At 38.9% G+C, this 22,339-nt stretch overlaps 2 protein-coding genes across 3 annotated transcripts; both read right to left on the bottom strand.

Annotated features, from left to right (window-relative positions):
- Window positions 1-6,909: 6,909 nt before the first annotated feature.
- Window positions 6,910-9,120, bottom strand: LOC131011867 (uncharacterized). The gene is made up of 3 exons (XM_057939750.1): window positions 8,455-9,120; window positions 7,808-8,160; window positions 6,910-7,717 (listed from the first exon to the last, which is right to left on the bottom strand). The coding sequence occupies exons 1-3, from the start codon at window positions 8,477-8,479 to the stop codon at window positions 7,106-7,108; spliced, it is 990 nt and encodes a 329-aa protein (XP_057795733.1). The 5' UTR covers window positions 8,480-9,120; the 3' UTR covers window positions 6,910-7,105.
- Window positions 9,121-9,224: 104 nt separating this feature from the next.
- Window positions 9,225-12,599, bottom strand: LOC131011868 (uncharacterized). 2 transcript variants are annotated; one of them, XM_057939752.1, is made up of 6 exons: window positions 12,473-12,563; window positions 11,819-11,890; window positions 11,490-11,678; window positions 11,304-11,402; window positions 11,072-11,223; window positions 9,225-9,918 (listed from the first exon to the last, which is right to left on the bottom strand). In XM_057939752.1, exons 3-6 carry the CDS (start codon window positions 11,655-11,657, stop codon window positions 9,531-9,533), a joined length of 807 nt encoding a protein of 268 aa, XP_057795735.1. In that variant the 5' UTR covers window positions 11,658-11,678; window positions 11,819-11,890; window positions 12,473-12,563; the 3' UTR covers window positions 9,225-9,530. The 2 variants fall into 2 exon arrangements, with proteins under 2 accessions (XP_057795735.1, XP_057795734.1); XM_057939751.1 differs by lacking the exon at window positions 11,819-11,890 and having other exon boundaries at window positions 12,473-12,599.
- Between the last annotated feature and the right edge of the window lie 9,740 nt (window positions 12,600-22,339).

The raw sequence follows: 22,339 nt of genomic DNA, 5'->3' as shown, positions 1-22,339 counted from the left end.
TAGGGCCTGTTTTGTAGAGTTGTAGAACCCATATTGCTTGCCTAACTCACTCATTTTTATCTGTTTTGTAGGCTTTTTTTGTAGCAGTGTGGCCCGCTAAAAAATGCGGCCCGCTACAAAAATCATTATTCCGCCTCTAATCTAAAAATGGGGGGAGAGCCTCAGATCCATTTACACCAATGCTACAGTGCTCCTTCATATTTTTGTGATAGCCAATTCTACCCCCAAAATTGTCATTCAAAATAAAGCAAATCGCCATTTCCCTCTTTCATTTCCTTCGCGTGCTCTTCATCTAGACGGAAGTAGCGACACCACACCATTTGAAGTTGCTGCGAAAAGGTTCGTATATGTTCGCTAATATTTTCACCACGCCGCAAGTATACGGGTAGTTGTAATATATGGAAGCAAGGTCGTATCCCACAAGGATTAGTAGTTCAATCTAGTGATTATCCTAAGTCATTATGCTATAGCTATTTAGACTAAACAATAAGGTAATTGGTTTGATTATCTATTAATTACTTAACAAGTTCAAAGACAAATAAAAATCAAATAAACAAAGTGGATTAATATGATGATTAAGACAATTTAGGGACTAGACATCAATGGATTAGTAATGGACCTCAAATTAGCTCAACATTAGTCTTGATATTACCTATTATCTAGAGTGATATCCCAACTAGTTCTAGCCCCCTCCCGGACGACTAAAATGGTAGATTATGGGTCATAGTTACCGTCCCCGGTTAACTTCTAACCTATAACTCTCAAAAGCACAACAAAGATCGATAAACTCTCACCCAACTCTCAACCTCCCGGTTTATTGAGTCGATATGTTTCAAACACCTAATCTATTGCAATTATCATCTCCCGAATCAAATTACAAATTAGAAATGCATAAAGAGTGGCCAACACTTCATACAAGGAATAAAACTAGGGCTTGAAAAGATAATGAAGAAGGTATAATCAAAGACTAATAATGAGCATAATAATCAATTCATTACATCATCCATGAGCCTAATCCCCAAATCAAGGGGGGATTTTAGCCTATCATGCTTACAATCAAAACATATAAATCAAAGAAAATCATGAATGAAAAAGAGGGTAAGAGGTGACAAATCCTATTAATGGGTTTCTTCAACCTTCTTCCTTCTCTCCTCTTCAATGCTCTTCAAATGGGTAGGAAGGAGTATTAATGGGGGTTAGGGCTTGGATATGGAGGTAGGAATGAGTATTGAATGATGGAGATGATGAATTTGGGTGTGTTGAATGTTGGGGAAGATGATGATGTGAGGAATGGGGGAAAATGGGGTTTTAGGGCTCAAAATCACGTCTGGGGCCCACTTGGGGGAAGCCCCGCCCTTTTCCCGCGGTCACGGCCCGCGTCCGCAGCCTTCAAACGTGGGGGATGCTCAGGGTACCCGCGGTCCCGCCCCGCGGCCGCGGGTGGTGACCGCGGGTGTCTCCTGGAGTCGGGGACAGCTGACCCGCGGTCCCACCCCGCGGCCGCGGGTGGTGACCGCGGGGTACTGGGCGTTTTGCGCAGTCCGCTCGTTTTGCTCCGTTCTCCCTCGTCCGGACTCGGATTTGGTCGCCGTTTGCGCTCACGGATTCCTCTCGAGACGTACTTCAATCTCATATCTTCAAAATCCTCCAATTAATCCTTGATTTTTCCTGAAATTACTCCAAAACTACTCAAAGACATCAAATCTTCATAAAACTAAATATTCGGGCACAAACAAGCATTCACAAGCAAAACATGAAGGAAAATGACAACGAAACATGTGGAATTGAGGTACGAAAACCATGTTTGTCAGTATAACATCGAACTCAATTTAATTGTTGATGTTTTTGTATTGGAGAACTCCATTGAAGATTCATTGTTCTGAACCCATTTTCGAGTTTTAGGGTTTTTTTTCACATTTTGCGTCTTTTGTTCTGGGATTGCAGCATATTGACAGTGGGTTATATGTATTTTGAAATCGAACCCCATATATCGATTATTTCTATGTTTTTGTTAATGATCTTGGAACTTCGAACATCAAAATTGATGGTAATCTTTGGTGTGTTGTTTAAATATCTGGAACCGTGGTGTGCTATTTTAGTATCTGGATCTGATTGTGTTATTCATCTATGGAATTAATCCAAGTCTCTGTTTTATTTCTGTTTTACAAGAACATAGAACAACAATGCTACAACAAGTCTTTCTCATTTCTGTTTTCCAACTACAATCCAAGTCTTTCCCATTTTTGATTGTGTTACTAATCTACGGAATTAATCCAAGTACATCGAATACTTGGCGTACATCAAGTCTTTTCCCATTTCTGTTTTCCAGTTTAGCTATGTTTTATAATTCTATTGATGCGAACTCTTACATAATGCATATTAGGAAATTTGCATGTAACTATGCCCTCTCGCAGCCAATTAAATGCTTACGTCTATGCAATGGTAGAGGAGGTTGTACACCAGCTATTGCTGCAAATCATTGTTGTGTTTGGTGAATTAAAAAGAAATAAGTCGAGAAAAAGGAACTGTTGTTTAGGACCAGGGCCTTACACTTTCCTGGCTCGTATTCCCAATCAAGTAAAACATATGGATAGGCTCTTTAATGTGTGTGATGTTGATTGTATTTCAAATTTACGCATGGATCGAAACACGTTTGGGCGTTTGTGCCAACTGTTAAAACAATTGGGAGGTCTAAAAGATGGTAGATACATTAGTGTTGAGGAGCAGGTGGCTATGTTCCTATCCGTTCTCGCGCACGACAAAAAAATAGGGTCGTTCGCTTCGATTTTTGGAGGTCGGGCTATACTGTCTCTAAGTATATCCATGTGGTCCTTAAGGCTGTGCTCTCACTCCACCTATTGCTGTTCGTTAAGCCTATTCCTGTCACGGAGGAATGCAGCGACAGCCGTTGGAAATGGTTTAATGTAAGTTTGTGAGGTTTGTATGGTTAACATGTATATAGTAATTGTATTTTTTAACTGACAGTTGATGATTCTGGTATGTTATTTGTATTTTTGCTTGATAGGGTTGTTTGGGAGCTTTGGATGGTACGTATATCGACGTGATGGTACCTAACAAAGACAAGCCACGATATAGAACACGGAAGGGGCATATATCCACTAACACTTTGGCTGTTTGCGATAGAAATCTCAAGTTTACGTATGTGCTGCCAGGTTGGGAGGGCTCGGCACCCGATTCTCGTATTCTACGCGATGCATTGAGTAGGCCCTACGGGCTGCGTGTCCCAAAGGGTATGTTTTTTTATATTCTGTTCTTATGTTGAAATCCAATGTGGTAGCTAGTTAGTTTTTTCTTTTTTGAAATAGGAAATTACTATTTGTGCGATAATGGGTATGCCAACTGCGAGGGCTTCCTAGCACCGTACAAAGGGGTTCGATACCACCTAAAAGAATGGGGCCCAATGGCAGCAAGACCCCAAAACCCGAAAGAACTATTCAACCTAAGGCATGCAAAGGCTCGCAATGCAATCAAGCGGGTGTTTGGCGTGATGAAAATGAGATGGGAAATATTACGTAGCGCATCTTACTATCCCATTAAAATACAGATTAGATTGATAATGGCCTGTTTTGTTTTGCACAATTTCATTCGGGGGGAGATGGTAGTAGATCCCATCGAACAACAGTTCGATGGGCTATTCCTAGAGGCTGCTGAACTTGAACCGGATCATGGAGAGGTCGTGGATAGTGTTGATCCATCACCTGTGTGGAATGCAGCGAGGGACGAGCTCGCTCATTCAATGTGGCAGCAATATATGAATAATTAAAAGTAATATTGGTGTTGGTGTAAGCTTGAACTTATGGCTCTATATTTGTTGATGGCATGTAGGATTTTGACCCAAAACTGGACATGAAATTCTTTTGCTATTGCTATGTTTGTATGTTCCGTTAAGAAGTAGTGTTTATTTGGATGTCTTTTTTTGTGATTTTTTGATCAATTTATTAAGAAGTAGTGTTATTGCTATGATTTATATTAGAATGACCAATTTTTTTTTTTTTTTTTGATCTTCTATTTGAGGGGTCTATCAAACTGTTGGGATTAATCCACTTGACTTTGTTATCTGTAGATAATGGATCACAACAACGGCAACATGCAACAAGCTCCGGATTGTGTTTGTGGCGCCGGTAAAATGGTGCTTCGTCGTGCAGGTCCGACGGCCGTGAATGCAGGGAGATTTTTCTACAAGTGCCCAACCAACAATAATCACAAAAGATTATTTCTGTGGCGCGATGAGATTCATCACGACGACGACATTTCTGTGCATCATAACCCTCAAGCAGCTGTTGGAAATGCAACACGTGCACCCGTGGGGGTGAATTCTCGTCTGCTAGAACTTAAAATCCACGTTTTCATTATATTTTTAGCTATCGCATTGGTGATTCTAGGTGCCATATGTGGCAAGCTTTTCTAATAATATGTCTTTGAATTTAAAGAAAACTGTTGCCATAGTGGTCGAAAATATGGTTGCAATTTATGCTAGTAGGTTGGTGTGTGGTTGTCCTGTGAATTTTGTAATTATTTTGTGAATAATATTGCATCCATATTTCTGTAATTGGCCAGCTCTTGAGATTCATTTAACTTTGCTTTTGCATAAATTCATGATGTTGTAATCCAATTGCTTTTCGAATTATGGTGGTTATATGTCTATCACTCCATAAATTTTAGATATTGGTGGTTATATGTCTATCAATCCATTAATTTTTTTATTGTGTTTAGCATACAGATAAATCCTTCTTCGATATTTCTCAGTCCACCGCCACTTTACTGGCTTCATAAATCAAAATCATCATTACAGATGCTCTTAATGAGCCATTCAACTACTTAAAATTTATTGAACCTCACCTATCTTATTCACTTGTGAAGATGCAGAACTCTTTGCTTTATAAACTCCAGCAATCACTCCATAAAGTACCATATAACTCCAAACCTTTTCAACAAAAAAACCTTATTTTGCCAAAGAAAAATGACGTGGGATCACATCCCGGCTCACGATTACTACCTATACACTACAAAATGGATTCAGCCGTTTGACGAGCATCTCCTACGTCGGCTCCTTGCGAAGAAGGCCGAGGCTTTCCCAATTCCACCACACAAATCGCCGCATGTTCTTGTAGATGTCCTCGACGCATTCAACGATGACCTTCGCTTGAGCTTCCGCCTGCTTGACCTGACCCAGCGTCTGGAATTCCTAGAACAACGTTTCAACATGTTCAAATACTTGACAAATCTGCCGGAGACGCAATGGGATATGGCCACTAACACCATCAACGCCGTTGATGAAGTCTGGGAGAAGAATTCCCTCATCAACTTGGTCTCAGCTTCTTCACCAGAAGATGAGGTGAATTCTCCTGCCCCACAGCCTCGCAAACCTGTTACTAAGAAACTATCTTTCGATGCCGACGACGCAATGTCCAGCGTTGCTCCTGCCCTGGAAAAAACACCACATTACTATGTACTGTGGCCTAAGTTGGATCCCCACCGCTATCCAAACATTGAGGTTGCTCCCGCTGCTCGAAAGAAATCCGCGGCGAAGAAAGACGATGATAACACTCGTTTAGGTGGTGAAAGCTCTTGCGCGTCATCCTCGTCGTTCAAGTAGTTTTGTAGTGCAGAATGTTGTTTTGTGTGGAAGTGGACCGGAGTGAGCAAAATCCGGTTAAATTCGAAAATCCGAACCGAACCTAACCAAAATACTAATTCGGTTCGGTTAATTTGGTTTTCGGTTCGGGTTTGGTTTTGAATTTTGAAATTTTCGATTTTTCGGTTCGGTTATGGTTTTTATGAAAAAATATTTGGTTAACCGAAAACCGAACCGAAATAATAATTAGTTTAATAATATATATATATATATATATATTATTTAAAAATTAACATGATTATTATTACTACTATATAAAATAGTCAATAATTACTCTTAATCTCAGTCAATTTAAAAAAAATAAACTTTTCAATAATTACTCTTAATTTATACTCTTAATCTTTGGTTAAGATGTTTTGAAATTTTGGATTATTATTTTTTAGGGATTTCGAATCTTGTATATTGAATGTTAATTAGTTATTTAAACTTTAAAAAATATATTGTGTATTTATTTCGGTTATTTGGTTTTAACCGAAACCGAACCGAAATATTTCAGTTCGGTTTTGTTCGGTTTTAAGCATGTTCGGTTCGGATTTGGATATTAATTATATAAGGTTTTAATTTGGTTTTTGTTATTCGGTTCGGTTCGGTGACCGAATAACCGAATGCTCACCCCTAGAAGTGGTAATGCCCAGCGTACTTAGGGCTATTATGCATGATCTAGTAATTTCTGTTGCACTCGAAATTGGTAGGAATATAGGTGTTCATCCAATGGCCATAGATATAAGGCCTTCTTTTGCTAATATATAATCTATGGTTATGACTAATCTAAAGTTTATTTATGGTAATGTTTCTAGCTTGTCTATTCAAATGAGATATAAGGCCTTCTTTTTGTCTAACAATTATCCCACAATATAAGCATGAAGAAAGGATGCTGGAGAAAATTTCAATAATGTTAAGGCAAATTTTAAAGCAACATTAAAGAATTAAAATTTAAGGCAAATTTAATGCAGCTAAATCGAGTAATTTAAGCTTAATCCCTTCAAGCTTGAAAGCAAGCAGAAAGAAGTTTGGTCACTTTCTAGAATAGAACAGAAAGAAGCAAAAACTAGCTAATTTTTGGGAAAGATGTGAAGTTGAGTTATTCTTGCATTTTGAAATTAACAAGTTGAGTTATTCTTGCATCTTCAAATTAACAAGTGAATATGGCTATGCTCCAATCTGTGTCATAAGGATAAACTTTCTTTCACGAATACAAGTTTCAACCAGGACTTGCATAGCACCTATACATAACAAGAACAAACTCAAATAGATAGGCAAAACCACACATTCATAATCCAATACGTAGCATATAGTCTAATAGATATTGGATTACTACCATCTACCACTTGCAATATAATTACATACGTTTAACCAACATGCAACAAGCCAAAAAGGACCTTGGATCCTATATAGAGAAGTTTGGATGCAACAAGATCTCACAAAATACTAACAAAGGGCCTCGATACTTCATGGGAACTGGGGCTGATTGCGATAAGTGGCGAGAAGTCGTGCAACGTAATGAATATTTGCGTCGTCAGGCAGCCCGAGGAAGATCTCAAGGCGCTGCACCTTGTCCGCCAAGATTTCACAAACATCAAATTTCTCATTCATATCCAGTCCGGGGATCTTACCAAGCTGCTCGTACATGTGCTGCCTTGCCTGACTGAGATCGAACTCATAGCCAATGCGGGTTGACAGGTTTTCCAGCCGCTCCTTCGTGTCACGACTAATCTCTCCGAGCCACGCGTACACCCCATTCATTTCGTCGCCTGCAGATGCCTTACGTTTTTTTCCAATTTTTTTAGCCGATGCAGACTTCTTGTCATCAAAGCAAACACTATCTTCGCCATCAACACTGGCTGTTTCCTCTTCGTTGACATCATGGTTAAAGCCATCTCCACCTTGCTGCCCAAGATGATCACCTCCCTTGGCCAGATTATCAGCTTGATACATGGTATGCATTGCCTCCATAATATCCTCTGCTCCGGTCCCATTTGCACGATCTTTACCAAAAACTTCTTTCCATCCCTCAAGCATTGGCCAGCTTTTGAAGCGCATCTTACTTGCATTCCGATCCTTCTGCATATTGTACCAAAATAACTGTTATACCAAATTATCTTGCGCTCTGTAAATAAATTAACAACAATTTCTTACACAACATAATCTAACCTTTAAAATCTGCTCCCACTGATCATTGTCGCAATCTAGCATGAAGGTCCCCTTCGCATTGAACCCAACACCACTAACATCAAGGGCAGCCAACAAGGAGTTATAGCTCTTTTTCCACGCGCTTATTTTGGAATTGATATGTGGCATTCCTTTGATGTCAGTCCCGATAAATTCCTTGCGCATCGCCTCCTCCAGCTTTAGAAGGTAGCCCGCCCGAAACCCATTGTCAGCCTTCCATCCTTGAGCAACTAGTTCCTTCAGTGACGCCAACAACATCTCCTCATCCCTACTCGTCCAGCTTCGGCGAGTCTTCTCCGGCTTAGATGCCATTCCACGAGAAACATCGCTACTGCCTGCATAACCATAATACAGCCGACCCACAAATAAGATTCTCCATATTACATTTCACAAACTTTAGCAATTAACCAATCCAAGAAGAAAACTTTAGCAATTACACTACATTTTCTGTTTCGATCTGAAGTATAAAATAATAATCAACCAACCCACAAACAAAATAGCAAGGTACAAGTACAGATGAACAATTAACTAATGGCAAAGAAAATAGCAATTTCAAGTATAGAACACGTTGAATCGAACCATTCTCCAGATAACCACAAAAAAAATGTCATATTGATCGGCATTATTACCTTGCTGCGTCTCACTCATGGTCATGAAGGAGGATTGTACCGAATATTCTCCGCTTGTTGATTGATTCCCCTTCCGTTGTAGTAGCGCTTCCAGTTTTCGCTCCAAAGCTTCAGAGAAACGAAAATCCCCTCAGCACTAAAATCCCTCCCAATTTGAGTAACCCTAGACTTGTTTCCCGCTAGAAATAATCTGCGTAATGGGAGAGGATACGCTGGTAATTTGCCAAAATAAAATAGGGACAATATGGTAAATTTGATTGTTGTCATTACCCAAATAGAAGCCTACAAAACGCATGACATGTCTATCTGGATATTCTATCAACTTCTACAAAACAAGCAGCCTACATTGCTTGCCAGGATTGGGCAAATGAATGTGGCCCAGCTAAGCTTGGGCTAAACAATCGAGAGAATCTACAAAACAGGCCCTTATACCTATTCCGTGGACATAGGAAGTAGTACTATTCTGATTCAGGGTTGCATGCATACCCACTCCCATTCATTCATTATGATTTCGAGAATTTTATGAAACTTTATTTAAGATGTTAATTAGATTATAAAATGATGTGACATATAGTTTTGAAATTATGACGTGGATTCCAAAAATTCTCACTTATTGAAATTATTTTTTTCCATAAAATGAAACAAGATATTTGAAGTGGAACATTCCAAAAAGAAAAACAAGACACTTTAAATGAGACGGAAAAAATATATATAAGCCAAAGATTTTAAGGAAAATAAAAATATAAGATAAACGCACTCTCAAAAGCATATTATATATGATCATCACATATTATATACCATAGTAATTTGTCACATCATTCTACATGCTGCATTCAGTATATCCACATTTTTCCTATTGGACAACCTAAATCGGATAAGCTGCTAGATAGCAAAAACTGAGCACGAACAATTTTCAAAGAAAAAAAAATATAACTTAGCATGAAATAAAGCACAATATATTCTATGAGAAAACTATATCACCAAACAAACTAACAAATTTGCCTGCAAAATTTTCTGGGGTAGCATATTAACACCAACTACGCCTCAAAGCAGCAACTTGAGCCCAAATCTACAGTTCAAAGAAGCCAGTTAAGAGTAATATTCCCGAGCCAAATCAGAAGAGGGAACTGCGCCAAGGCAATGAAGAGCAGCAGGTAATGGTGTCTGCTCGAATCGTAACTCCTCACTTCTGCAAAAAGAACTCTCTTCATGGTCTTCACCAGGAAGATTCCCATGCACAAGCATGTCCATGGCAGCAGAAAGTAGTACGCATAGCCCCAAAATATCTTCCCTAATATAGCGAAAGACAATCCGGTGAAGGTGTATCCAGCGTACGCCACGATGTCGAGCAAAGGAGCCTCCCCGCTACCTAGGGAAAACAATGTCATCTTCAGCAGGGCAACTTGAAAGGACCAGCCAACGACACCTTTAACAAATAGCCAGTTCAGGGCTTCGGGGCTAAACCTGACAGAGCAACGCATAATAAGCATGCCATAACTTGGAAAGACATCAAAGCAATTTTAGCAGTATGTATAAAAACAAAAAAGGAGTGGGTAGAATAGATAGGATAACAGAGGATAAAATGTCTAGAAAAGTATACGGTTTAGAGAAAAACCAAAGATAGCAATACAAAAGATTAGCTCATCCAACATGAATAAGATAAGGCAGACAGTAAGAGGTATATGAGAAATTATTATCTGGAATTTCAAGTTCAACACTAAGGGCTTAACGGAAGACTTTCATGTAATTATGAAATGAACAGTTAGGGGGTGTTTGGATGAGCTTATAAGCTCCCTAAAACAGCATATAAGCTATTTAGGAGCTTATAAGCACTTGAAAAGTGTTTGGCAAAATAAGCTCCCCTAAAAAAAAGTTCCTCAACCCCACATTATTTTTTCATAAACTGATAAGCAACACTCATTTTATAAAATAACTCTACTATGGTTTTTTATTATAATTATATACTCTTTCGATTTCATCTCTCTTCAATTTTCTCTCACTAGCTATAATTTCTCTCTATAACTCATAATTATCTCTTTAGCTTATAAGCTCAATTATCCAAACACTTTAAAAACGTATAACCACTTGAGACATTACATCTTATAAGCTCTTGTAACATCTTATAAGCTCTCTAAAATAAGCTTAGCCAAACACAATTCTAATCAAATGTTAAAATATCTCCCAAAGAAAGACAAAGATGAATTAGGAACAAAAATATGTCCTTGAGGGGAAGTCCACAACTAATTAATAACTTGATATTAATTTGAATGCCAAATCTGCAGTTATATTTTTTTTATATTAACGAATTATGGTTGCATAAGAAATGAGATAAATAAAAGGTACATGAAAAATATAAAGTAAGATATGCAAATTAACGTATATCTACTTTCAATAGAAAACAAGAGCATACAGATATACACTTGGTCATGAAAGAAAGGGGGGAGAGAGAGGGAAGTCGACGACAATAAGACGCTTATCTAACTGACAAGAATGTGGTCTTACAAACAATTAGATAAGTTCATCTCGGAAAAATATTTGAATTTGGGCAAAGTCCTGAAGAAATAAATGGACAAGAGAAACACAAAACAGTAAACACAATAAAAATAAATAAACTTACTTTCCATTAAGACCTAATGATAACCCAGCAAGCACCACATAAGTACCAAATGCCATGAAAGGTATGTACAAGTCTGGAGCATTTATATCATAAATAGGAGGTTTGTAGGAAAGTCTGCCGCCCACTGGCTCTGTAATTCTTGTCCAATGGCCCTGAAAGAGATTGAATCAACTTGGCACGCTACATCTGAATGGATAGCACAGTGAATAAATATGGAAGGACACCGTCTTACCCTGTGCAGGAACGGGAAAAGAACAACCTTCAACTTATTCTTCACATAATGATCATTAACTTGGAAATAGTATTGAGGATCGGAGAAATAGCGGCTGATCTGTTTACAACAATTCAAAGGGAAAAGGAAATCAATCTACTTCTTATAAATCATCTAGATTCAGTCACAAAGCTCCTAGGCACTTACATTGCTTTGCACATATTCAGAGCTAGATCCCAAGATTTTCTCTCCATAGGCACCCAGCCCACCTCTTATGAATCCTGAACTCGCACCATAAAATGCATTTCCAAAAGGATTGGGCTGCGCATTAGGTGGTCTAGGTACTCCGGGCTGTGCTCCAAGATTATCATACATCTCTTAAAGAATCCGGAAAACCTGCAACGATAAGTGAGGGAAAGGTTTATGTTAGAGAATGCAAGGAGAGAAACACTTGATCAGAGAATCTCAAAACCTGCAAGATTCACATGAATCACATCTTTAATGACACTATTGACTATCCAAGATTAAAAATATACCTAAAACGTGCTCCTTTCATTAACATTGTCCATAACATGCATAGAGAGGCAGTATTCCAACTGAAACGGCTACTAAACAGAAACAGCGCATATACAAGTTATAATGAGGATGGAACTGAGAATAGTTTTAGACTCAAATTTACTCCTACAAGATTCAAAATACATAGCTCGATGTACATCTTCTCGAATTATATGGAAGCATATGAGATCAAATACAATTTATACGAGCTTATCTACTTCTATAGAAAAAAAAAAAAAAGCTCCTATACATAACAACACCGAACTTTCACATGCAAAAACTACATCAATTTCACAGTGATTTTGTAATTAGGCGTAATTTCAATAGAATTCTACGCACTAACATCAATAAGCTTCTTCGATCGGCAAAGTAGAAAAGCCAAGAAAAAATATATATATATATACTATATATATTCCCCCACAATATGGCGTAATTACACACATTAGTCACTGTTAGAGATCAAATCTCTTCAAGTATATCCCCAAAAATGACGATTTACACACCAAAGACCTAGACATCAATCACGATTTAGCAGCGAATGGTCAATCACGACGACGATCTTCGATCCAAATCTAACACTCTAAACCAAAATTATATATATAAAGAAAAGCATGAATCATCGAAAATGAGAAAACCTGAGCAATTCCAAAACGATTTCTCGCCGGCGGCGACGATAATCGGAATTCAGGCGATCGGTTGCACGAGTAAATTGAAAGAGTCGGTTGGTTTCTTCTCGAATTTTGATTTTTAAGGAATAAATATGGGTGGGTCTCTTCACTCTTCATAGGTCCCACGTGGCTGTCAATGGGCCTTCGAATTGGGCCTTTATCTGGCCCAATTTATTTGGTGTTTTATAAAAATTAGTACGCAGCCCCACCTACGATAATCATCAAAATTGAACAATATCTTAAATAAATAATATAAATATTAATTAAGAATACGAATTAATTTTTAAAATAAAATAATACACATTATTTACTTAATAAATAACGTGAATATGAAAACATATAAATTTTATATTTTATATTTTCAATAGTTGAATTACCAATTACTTATTTATAATCAATAATATGTATAAATATATAAATTCATCAAAATAAAAGCAAGTATAAATGATACTCACTTTGTCCCAATCTAATAGGCCACATTTTATTATTTAGACGTCTCATTTTAATACTTCTTTCATCCAAATTTAATAGGCCACAAGGCTTGGGCACGAATGTTAAAAAACGAATAGTTTAAATAAAATAGAAGAGAGAAAAATAATTTTTTTAGGATATACATTTATCAAAAAAGTAGGAGAGAGAAATAAAGATAGTTTTTTAAAATGAGAAGAGATGTAATTATATTTTGGGTCACAATAGCAGATGATGTAAATAATGAGTTGTGTATTGTCTTTCTATTTTGGAAAGTGATCTATTGAATTGTCGAGGGAGTAGGTCACTTCCTACAATGGAAAGTCAATACAAATAAATATTCTCATATAACTCATTATTTATTACCACTAGTACGGCCATTCGTGCGATGCACGGCGAACATCAAAATTAAACAATAATTTAAATAAATAAATTTTATATCTTATTTAAAATTATAATATAAATAAATATAAAATACATTTTAAAAATAAAATAAAATAATCCATGTCAATTACTCAATGAAATCCTGAATCTGAATATATAAATTTTTAACTTTGTATAAAGCGTAATGATAATTATAGTTATTAAATAAATTTTTAAAAAAATCGATAATAAAAATTAGCATTACGCATTATTATCATTATAGAGTATTACACATTATAATAAATAAATAAATATTTTCATACACAAACATAAATAAAAAGTTGTAAAATTTTAATAAAGAGAGAAAATAAAATATTTTACATTTTAATCTTTTTCATATCTCTTTTTTCTAATTCATTTTTCATGATTTTGATACTATATTAAATTTAAAATGCATATTAAATATTTTTTTCATGAATAAAATGTAACAATGTTTAGAAAAGAATTAAAATACATAAAAAAAATAGTGAAAAGATTAGTAGGAGAAGCGAGAGAAAAAAGAGAGGGAGAAATTGGAGGAAAAAAATTCCTCTTTTATATATTATATACTATATATTAAATTAAATTTTTTGTCATTATCTTTAATTTGATATGTATTGTTGGGAACCTTGTTGAATATCATAACCCTTGTTTTGATGATACCAAAAATCATAGGACTTAATTGTAATAGACTAGAATTGTTTTGAACTCAAGTGTTAGAGTTCGTCTCTAGTTTAGTGAGCGGTGTCGAAGACTGAAGACTGAAGAACGAAGGACTGAAGGCTGAAGACTGCAGATCCCAACTGAAGTATCAGTTGAAGAATCAATTGAAGACTGATTACTTAATTCGCGCAAAGGACTGATACTAAATTCAAGTATCAGTTGAACATTCCTCCTCGGACTGATCTTCCAACGTTCAGAGGAAGCCACGTACGCACAAGTACAGCCGCATTAAATGCAGAGATCTCAGGATCTTATCTCTGCAGAGGTCATTTCTATCTGGTGGTTACTTTTCAGAGACGTCACATCTCATGTCCATCAAAGAGAGCCGTTTCCACCCAGACAAGGAACCTCGAAGATTGAAGCCTCAGCCCAAATTCGAATTGCTCTCCAACGGAAGAAATCTTGAGGATGATCTACGCCAACAGATCTATTCAAGAGTTCTCCTACAAATAGCGCTCGATGATCACTTCAACCTTCACCGGTTCAACAACATAAGCTGAAGCTCTGCCGAAATTGCTACTCAGCCTTAAGCTTAAACTCCTCATAGCTTGAATCGAAGAAGAGAATTCCAAAGCCAAAATCAGTCACTGCTGATTACATACATTCTCTTAGACCCTAGGCATATATCTGTTTACCCAGAAGCCAAAGGTCAAACTTGCTTCAAAGAACTTGTTCTTTGTAAGTATAGTTGGCACTCGTTCAAACCTCCCCCCCATAAGAGTGTTTTGAGTGATTCGGAGATCAGAAGGGTTTTTTGACTCTGGGAAGTCTTAGCACGGGTTGTGTTAAGCAAGGGAAATCCTATGCGAGTGAAGCGCGGGTACTGGAGAAGGGTTATCTTCAGTGTACGGTTATGTGCACCCGGCAAGCACACGGTTCGGTTTGCAGTGCACCTGTTAAGCACTTGCGGAGTGGATTGTTGGTTTGATCAACCAACTGTGGATGTAGGAAAGGGTTTTTCCGAACCACGTAAAAGTCTCTGTGTTGTTTACAGCTTTCAGTTTTACATTCTTACTTGTGTTATTTCAATTGATAAAACTGAATACTGACTAACTGCAAAGAGAAACCTTAACCAACAACTTGCTCCACCGAGGCTATTTCGAAACTAAGTTTAATTTCCGCTGCGTATGATATCAGTCTGACTGATCTATCTTTCGATAGTCAGGAAGAGTGTTATCATCTCTGTTTTAGCAAACACGACTGAAGCTCTTACTTGCATCAGTTAAGTTCCTGCAACTTAACTGATAACTCTTTACTGAAGAGCTTTCAGTATCAGTCGTCAACCCTGTTTGGTCAAAACTGATTTCAGTAAAACAGGAGTCTTTGTTTGCTTGTAAAGTTTCGTTTTGATCTCTGACTGAGATCCCTCTGATTGAGGTCGGCAGATTGATTTAAAAATAGCCTATAGGTGTTTTCTCCCCCTCCCCTCATACATCTATTCGAGACCCTCAGGACCTAACAATTGGTATCAGAGCAGGTTGTTCGCAAGAACTACCTGTATCTGACTTGGTTCTAATTGAACTAGATCCTATTGAGGGAATTGTTGTCTTTGATCAAAATTCTTTTCTCAAGATTACTCTTGAGTCAGCTTGCTCCGTGTTCGTTTCCTGTTTCCTGTGTGCTTCTCCCTGCTTTCTCTAACAATGTACAGGAACAAGAAAGACTCCTCGAGCGATTATGTTCATACATATTTTCGAGGAATCAACGGACTTGAGATGGGATCATTGGATTCTGATGAAGAAGAAAGATTCATCTTTCCAGAAGAAAACCAGAGTCCAACCCACTCACAATCAGAAGGAACGAGCAAATATGATCAAACACAACTAGAGTATCAACACCTAAGAATGAGATTTGAAAATCTCCTTAGGGAGCACAAACAGATCATCAAAGAGACTGATCTTGTGTAAGATGCTCAAAGGATCGTCATGCGCCACTTCATTACAGTTGAAGACGAATCTGACAAAAGAGATGTACATGAGCGCAGACTGATCAACAGACTGAAACTTCTTCAGTCTCAGAAACAAGAACTTCTACAACGTCTCAAGGAAGCAGAGACAAAATTCAAAATGGCGTCAGAAGTTTTTGAAGGAGTGATTTATGAGGAATCACTTCAGCACAGAAGAAAGATGGAATGTGAAAGGAACGTGCAACAACAGCCAATGGACCTAAATTCAAAGGAGAATCAGTCATAAGACTCAGGGGGAACTCACACTTCAAAAATCGATGTATCTAGTGATGATCACTGTGTAAGCTTCTCTCAACAATTTCACATGTATCTATGACTACTTCTCTTTATCCTTTTTCGGCTGTATTGTGTATAGTCTGATGTGTCATTGTATTTACACTCACATTTCTTACTTTATTGACACGTGCACACTTATTTTAAAACGGTTGACACACGATCACACGATCCCGCCCTTTTTACTAACAAGCGGAGTGATCCACGTGTCACGATTCTATTTGCATAGATTTCAAACGTTCATTGAAACCGCCTCATGCACGATCTATCACATTCTCTTCAAAAACGTTACATCTTCGACTAAAGATTTACTCGATCTCAGAGAAATCTTTTGTGCAAAAAATGTTTGAGTGTAACTTTCTCTGCAAGACTAACAGTTAGAATCCACAGTTCAATCTCTGTGAGAACCAGTTTACAAACTTTTGCAGAAAATCTCTCAAAAATTCAAATGGGAAAATCAGCATCTCAACAAGTTGTCTGTTACGAATCTTTTGTAACACTGGAGTCACTCCAGAATCTTGCTGATTTCAACAAGATCAACGAGATCTTAGAAAGACATGGATGGATGAAGTTCGTTCAATGCTCACCTGAGTTTCTTCTCGACGAGTCAATCATCAGAGAATTCTACGATAACATCAAGACTGATGAATCGACTGGTGAACTTAAAACAGAAATTTCTGTTTTTACAAATGAAGACTTCTCAGACTCATCAAAGATGTCCATCAACATATCTCAAGCGGCAAGAGAAGTGTTCAGCCTCCCAACTGATGGACAGCACCATTCTTCACCGATGATGAAGCCACAGAGTTCATGAGAGAAGCATTGACGAGCAATGCAGCAGCCGACCACATCATCACCAATGTTCTGAGCATTTCAATGATACATCATCATCTCAGACACATTGCCAGAATGATCAAGAAATGCTGGTTTGGCACTCTTGGATCCCCTGGTCATCTCTCAAGACCTCACAAACTGGTGCTGATCGCCTTACTTCAAAAAGGCCCGTTCAACTGGGAGAAGGCTTACCTTCAGATTCTTGCTGAAGAAAAGAAGGAATCCCATTCCACCAAGCATCTGCGACAAGGAACCAGAGTCTCGGCACTCATTCTCTTTAGTGCAAATGAGACACCATGTTTCTGGAAGAACACCACTCAAGTGTCTTCCACCATCCATCTGTTTGAAAACCAGAAAAGTTCAGTCAAAGGGAATGCCAGTATCTCAACTGAAATCTCTCTCCTCACTTCTGAGCCACGCTACAAGACTCGAGGCTCAACCAAAAGAAAGTTCGACAGCTTGTCATCTCCAGTTAAGATCTCACTTGACACTCCTCAGAGGTCTCTAGATGAGGATCATGAAGAAACTGCACCAAAAGCTTCAGAAGAAGTGCTGATTCCAAGCACTGAAACGACTCAGCAACAGGCTCCCATCGTTCCTCCACCAGATAAGGGAGATCAACAGCCAGAGAAGACACAAGCAACCAATGACAGAGAAACTGGTTCTGAAGAACTCCCTCTCAGAGGTTTCTTTCACTACTGTCTTGAAGGGTTCAACAAGAAGGCAAAGTTTGAAGAATCTGCTGACATCAACGCCGCATCCTCATCCTCAGCCACTGTCAATCAAACTGACCTTCTCAAAAACTTCGTGACACAACTGTCCGAACACTGTGTCACAACCCTTTTTCCCTCAGTCTTAGCCTCCCTGAATCCTGAAGAGTTCCAGGCTCTTGTCAGTTACTTCTTTTTCATCTTCGTCAAAACCCTGCCCAAATCTCAATACAAGGAGATTGATGAAGTTCTCACTGAAGGAGAATTGGAAGCATTGGAGAACAACATCTTTGAGAAATTCAGAGTCACCAATGTTTGGGATGCTATTCACGACTGGGCACCCAACTTCAGACTGTACCTTATTTCCAGAGGTCTTCTCAAAGAAGATGATGCTGAGGACACTGAAGTCCACCATGAATCTCCACCACATCAGACGGCTCCAGCCAACGCAAGAGATGAAGAAACACCAGCTGAAGAGCAAAGATCTGCAAGACCTTGCACTGATGAAAATTTTGAAATGTTTATAGAAAGGCTGATCATTCAAGAAGAAGCAACTTATGAGCTGAAGGTCAAAATAGCTTTCCTTGAATCAACAGTCGCACATCTTCAACAACAACTGGAAATTCAGAACAAGTACAGTGGTGTTCCTGCATCTGATGAAGAAGACAAACGAGAAGAAGACAAGAAAGGAAAAGGGAAGATGACTGAAGAACCAAAAAGAAGTCCTCCAAGGAAGCCAAGCAAACAACTCCGCATCAACTAAGGACTAAGGAAGATCAAGGAATGTCATCTTATCAGAAACTCTTTATTTTGTATATGATGTTCTTAGATTGTCTTAGTTCATTCTTCCTTGTTATGATCTTCTGCACAAATGTTTGATACATTGTCGTTTACTGATTTCAAGCTGATTTATGTTTATCCAGTCTTTGTTCTCCTTGCCTAAATTTACTTGAGTTGTTTATGGATTATCTAATTTAGGGGGAACTCTGCTTAAGCTTATTCAGTACTTGACTGTTGTCCTGACTGATTGTTGTGAACTTGTTCGTATTCACTTTTTGATTTGACTATTAAAGAAAATAGGGCCTATAAGCGATAATGATTTACTGACGACATTGCGTTTTGCATTGGACTTTCAAATTCTGAAAATTTCTTTTTATGCATATCTTTTCAAATCATTGCATGCTTTGTACGCCGCCTATTTTCAGTAAGAGATCATGCCAAATATTCCATATCTGTTTCTATATCTCTTATTTCAAGGCACTCATCTGACGGGCATTAATTACGGACGTCAAAATTCATTGAAACTGATTTGGCGCGCAGATTTCAAACCGCCCACGTCTTTTCGATTGCCCTAGGAAACTGTTCATCTCCCACGATCATACTTTCTCCATTACGACCACTACTCAATCTTCCATCACTCTTGTATTCTCTCTAACTTTCAAAATCCACAGCACTCAACTGTGAGATCCCTTCCTGTAAAAATTTTCTTCACATATTTCTTTTTCAAAATGGCCAAGACCAACATGAAGAAAAATGACAACAAGAAGGAGGCATCGAGAGAGAAAGAAGTCAGATATGAGCAGACGGTGCACGAAGAATCCTTCGAAAAGAAGTCGGAATATGCAAAGGTCTCAGAAATTCTTCACCGGCACGGTTGGACAAAGTTTATCACCAGCGAACCGAAGTATCTACTCGACGACGCTGTCAGAGAATTCTACAGGAATCTCGAATTCAACGATTCTGAAGAACTGATCTCAAAAGTTAGTATCATCGACGGGCCAAACTGCATCGCAGAAACTCTCAACGTCTCCAAAATTGTCAGAAAACTGTTCAAACTCCCGAACAGTGGATCTTCCCTCTCCAGACTGACTGATAAGGACGCAAATCAAACTCTCAAGTCTGCAATGAATGATGAATCCGAATCAACGGAGAGTCAGGTTGCTCTTTCCCATCTTCATCCGGAGTTTGCCATGCTAGGCAAAATTATCCAGAAGTGCTGGATAGGTGCAACCGGAACTCCCGACAAAGCTTCTCAACCACAGAAGAATGTCATGGCAGCTCTCATGGAGAATGAATCCTACAACTGGGAAGAAGCTTATCTGAAGCTTCTCTTCAATGAAGCTCACAACACGAGGCCGGCGACGATGGTTCGACAAGGGAACAGGGTCTCCCAAATCATCATAGAAGGAACAAAGAAGCACAAGTTTGTGCGATGGCCAATGATGATCGAATTCACAGATAGCCTTCGTCTCTTCAAACTGGCAAGAAGAGACCCCAAACCTTCTCCGAAGACGAAGGTAATTGATATCTCATCTCCACCATCATCTGACTCTGATGATACACCTGATTCACCGCCATCAAATTCTCCTGCTCACACAAATGTGCCACGCCGAGTTCGTACCATCCTCCCCAAAAGACCCTCCAAAAGACCTACTGAGATGCCATGGAAACTTTCTCCAAAATCCAAAGGCAAAGCTGTTTTGGAAAATGTCCCAGAATCAGCCCCCATCTTTCTTTTAAAAGGGACTCAGGAAGCAGTTGACCTTCAGACCGAAGCTCAACAAAGTGCTACAAATCACCTCCGACGTATAATTGGTGATGTTGATACGTCATCAAAAGTCTACCGGAACCTTCATAGACTTCTTGCGTATACCTTCCTGAAGACGGCGCCATGCCCAAGAATCAGCAGTCTTCACTGCCCTGAAGCCGAAGATTCATTCGAGATGGAAGAGGCTTCCCTAATCAGCCTCTTTCATATTGAAAGTGTTTGGGACGTAATTCATAACTTTGACAAATTTGCCATGAATTACTTGTACATGTCACTCAACGACGATGCTGAAACGCCAAAGACGTCTGAAGAGCCTCTCACAATAGAACAAGTAACTGTTGTTCTCAGCTCTCCAGTTGGTGACATTGATCAACCAGCCGAATCAATTGCTGATCCTGCTGCTGCTGAACAACCAATGACTGATTCGATCAGTCAACCGGATTTTCCATCTACGCCTCCAACAAATCCTGCTGAAGCAGACCGGACTTGCATCCCTGAAGCTGTTGCTACTTTACCAGAAGAAGAACAGAGATCAGCTGACAATGCTGATCGCCAAATGTCTGAAGAACGAGTCGAAGAAATCCCCAAGTCTCCTCCGCCTTCAACGACACCACTCTTAAACACTGATAAGCCTACTCCACTTGAAGGCCAGAACATCAGTCAAGTGCAATCAATTCCTCAGCCGTTTGCTGAAGGAAGAACAGAACGTCCTGCTCCAACCGGCCAAGGCGAGGTATCCACATCCAAAGCCTATAAAGATCGTTAGCAAGTGCAGAATTCTCCTGTCGACTCAGACATCCCAATAGAACACGTAGAGCTTCCTCGCGCAGAAGGACCTGTTCTATTTGACTCAGATTCTGAAACTGATGAGCTTCTTACTGTCTGGAAGCACAATCGGCCACACAGGAATCTACTACGGATATCTGATGATGCTGAAAAACTGATGGATGTTCTGCTTGAGCAGCTTGCTGATCAACGACTTAAAATCGACTTACTCCAACACGAGCTCAAACGACAGAATATTTACGGAGAGAAGTTCGTGAAGAAGCTTAAAGAAGTCGAGAAACAGGCAACTGCAGACATGGTCTATCATGCTGGCTTGATCAATGAGCTCCAACATCGGATGGGAACAGAAGAAACTGCTCTGCTCAGATACAAGGCAGAAATGTTTGATCCAAAGAAAGGTCTTCCCAAAATTCAGAAGGATCACAGGGAACTGTACACACTCTTTCTTGAATCAGAGATTCAAAGGAAGACACAATACCTTGAACTGACTGAGAAGTTCCGGGAACTGGAAATTGACTTCCTGAAGACGTTCATACCAAGAACTGAAGTCAATGAACTCGTTGAAAAGACAGTACAGCCTATCCTGGAACGACTCCAGCAAGTGGAACGACAACTCGAACGACCTCAAGAGTCCCCTGACTCCGCCCTCCTTCAGAAAATGCTCAATGATCTTCAAGAACTGAAAAGCCGACTTCCTCCCGATGATGCCAAAAAGGGGGAAGAGGATATAATAAAGCGCATCCGAAGGGAAGAGGAAATGATCCCCTCTGTCTTCAATAGGGTTGAAGCTGAAGAGATCATAGCAAAGGTTGCTCCTTCTTTTGCCTCAGTCGAAGCTAACAGAAAGAGAAGCAGAGAAAGCTCCTCAAATGAGCCAGAACAGAAGAAGAAGAAAATCGACTTCATATCAACTCTAAAGGAAGGTCAGAAGCTCGAACACTATCTTAAGAATGGACTGATTGTATCATATTTGGAGAAGTTTGAGCGACCAGCCAAATGGATACCGTCAGAGTTGAATGACTGGTGGGAGAAAACCAAGGAATGCTACACCAAATGGATGGTTTTTGCAAACGTCCAAGGTGAAGGGGAATACAGGAATGAAGCCTGGAAGTATTTTCTGTTGC

Source organism: Salvia miltiorrhiza, chromosome 2 (genome assembly GCF_028751815.1).
Source record: "Salvia miltiorrhiza cultivar Shanhuang (shh) chromosome 2, IMPLAD_Smil_shh, whole genome shotgun sequence".
In the NCBI taxonomy this organism is placed as follows: domain Eukaryota; kingdom Viridiplantae; phylum Streptophyta; class Magnoliopsida; order Lamiales; family Lamiaceae; genus Salvia; species Salvia miltiorrhiza.
Note: the sequence above shows the minus strand (reverse complement) of the source record. Positions and strands in the feature narration are given on the sequence as shown.

Coding starts and splice junctions, on each gene's coding strand:
- LOC131011867 (XM_057939750.1), bottom strand. CDS start 8,479: ATGACCATGAGTGAGACGCAGCAAG. Junction 8,161..8,454: donor CATGAGTGAGACGCAGCAAG/GTAATAATGCCG, acceptor ATGGTTATGCAG/GCAGTAGCGATGTTTCTCGT. Junction 7,718..7,807: donor AGTGGGAGCAGATTTTAAAG/GTTAGATTATGT, acceptor TACAATATGCAG/AAGGATCGGAATGCAAGTAA.
- LOC131011868 (XM_057939751.1), bottom strand. CDS start 11,657: ATGTATGATAATCTTGGAGCACAGCCCGGAGTACCTAGACCACCTAAT. Junction 11,224..11,303: donor TTTTCCCGTTCCTGCACAGG/GTAAGACGGTGT, acceptor AATCTCTTTCAG/GGCCATTGGACAAGAATTAC. Junction 9,919..11,071: donor TCATTAGGTCTTAATGGAAA/GTAAGTTTATTT, acceptor TTGCTCTGTCAG/GTTTAGCCCCGAAGCCCTGA.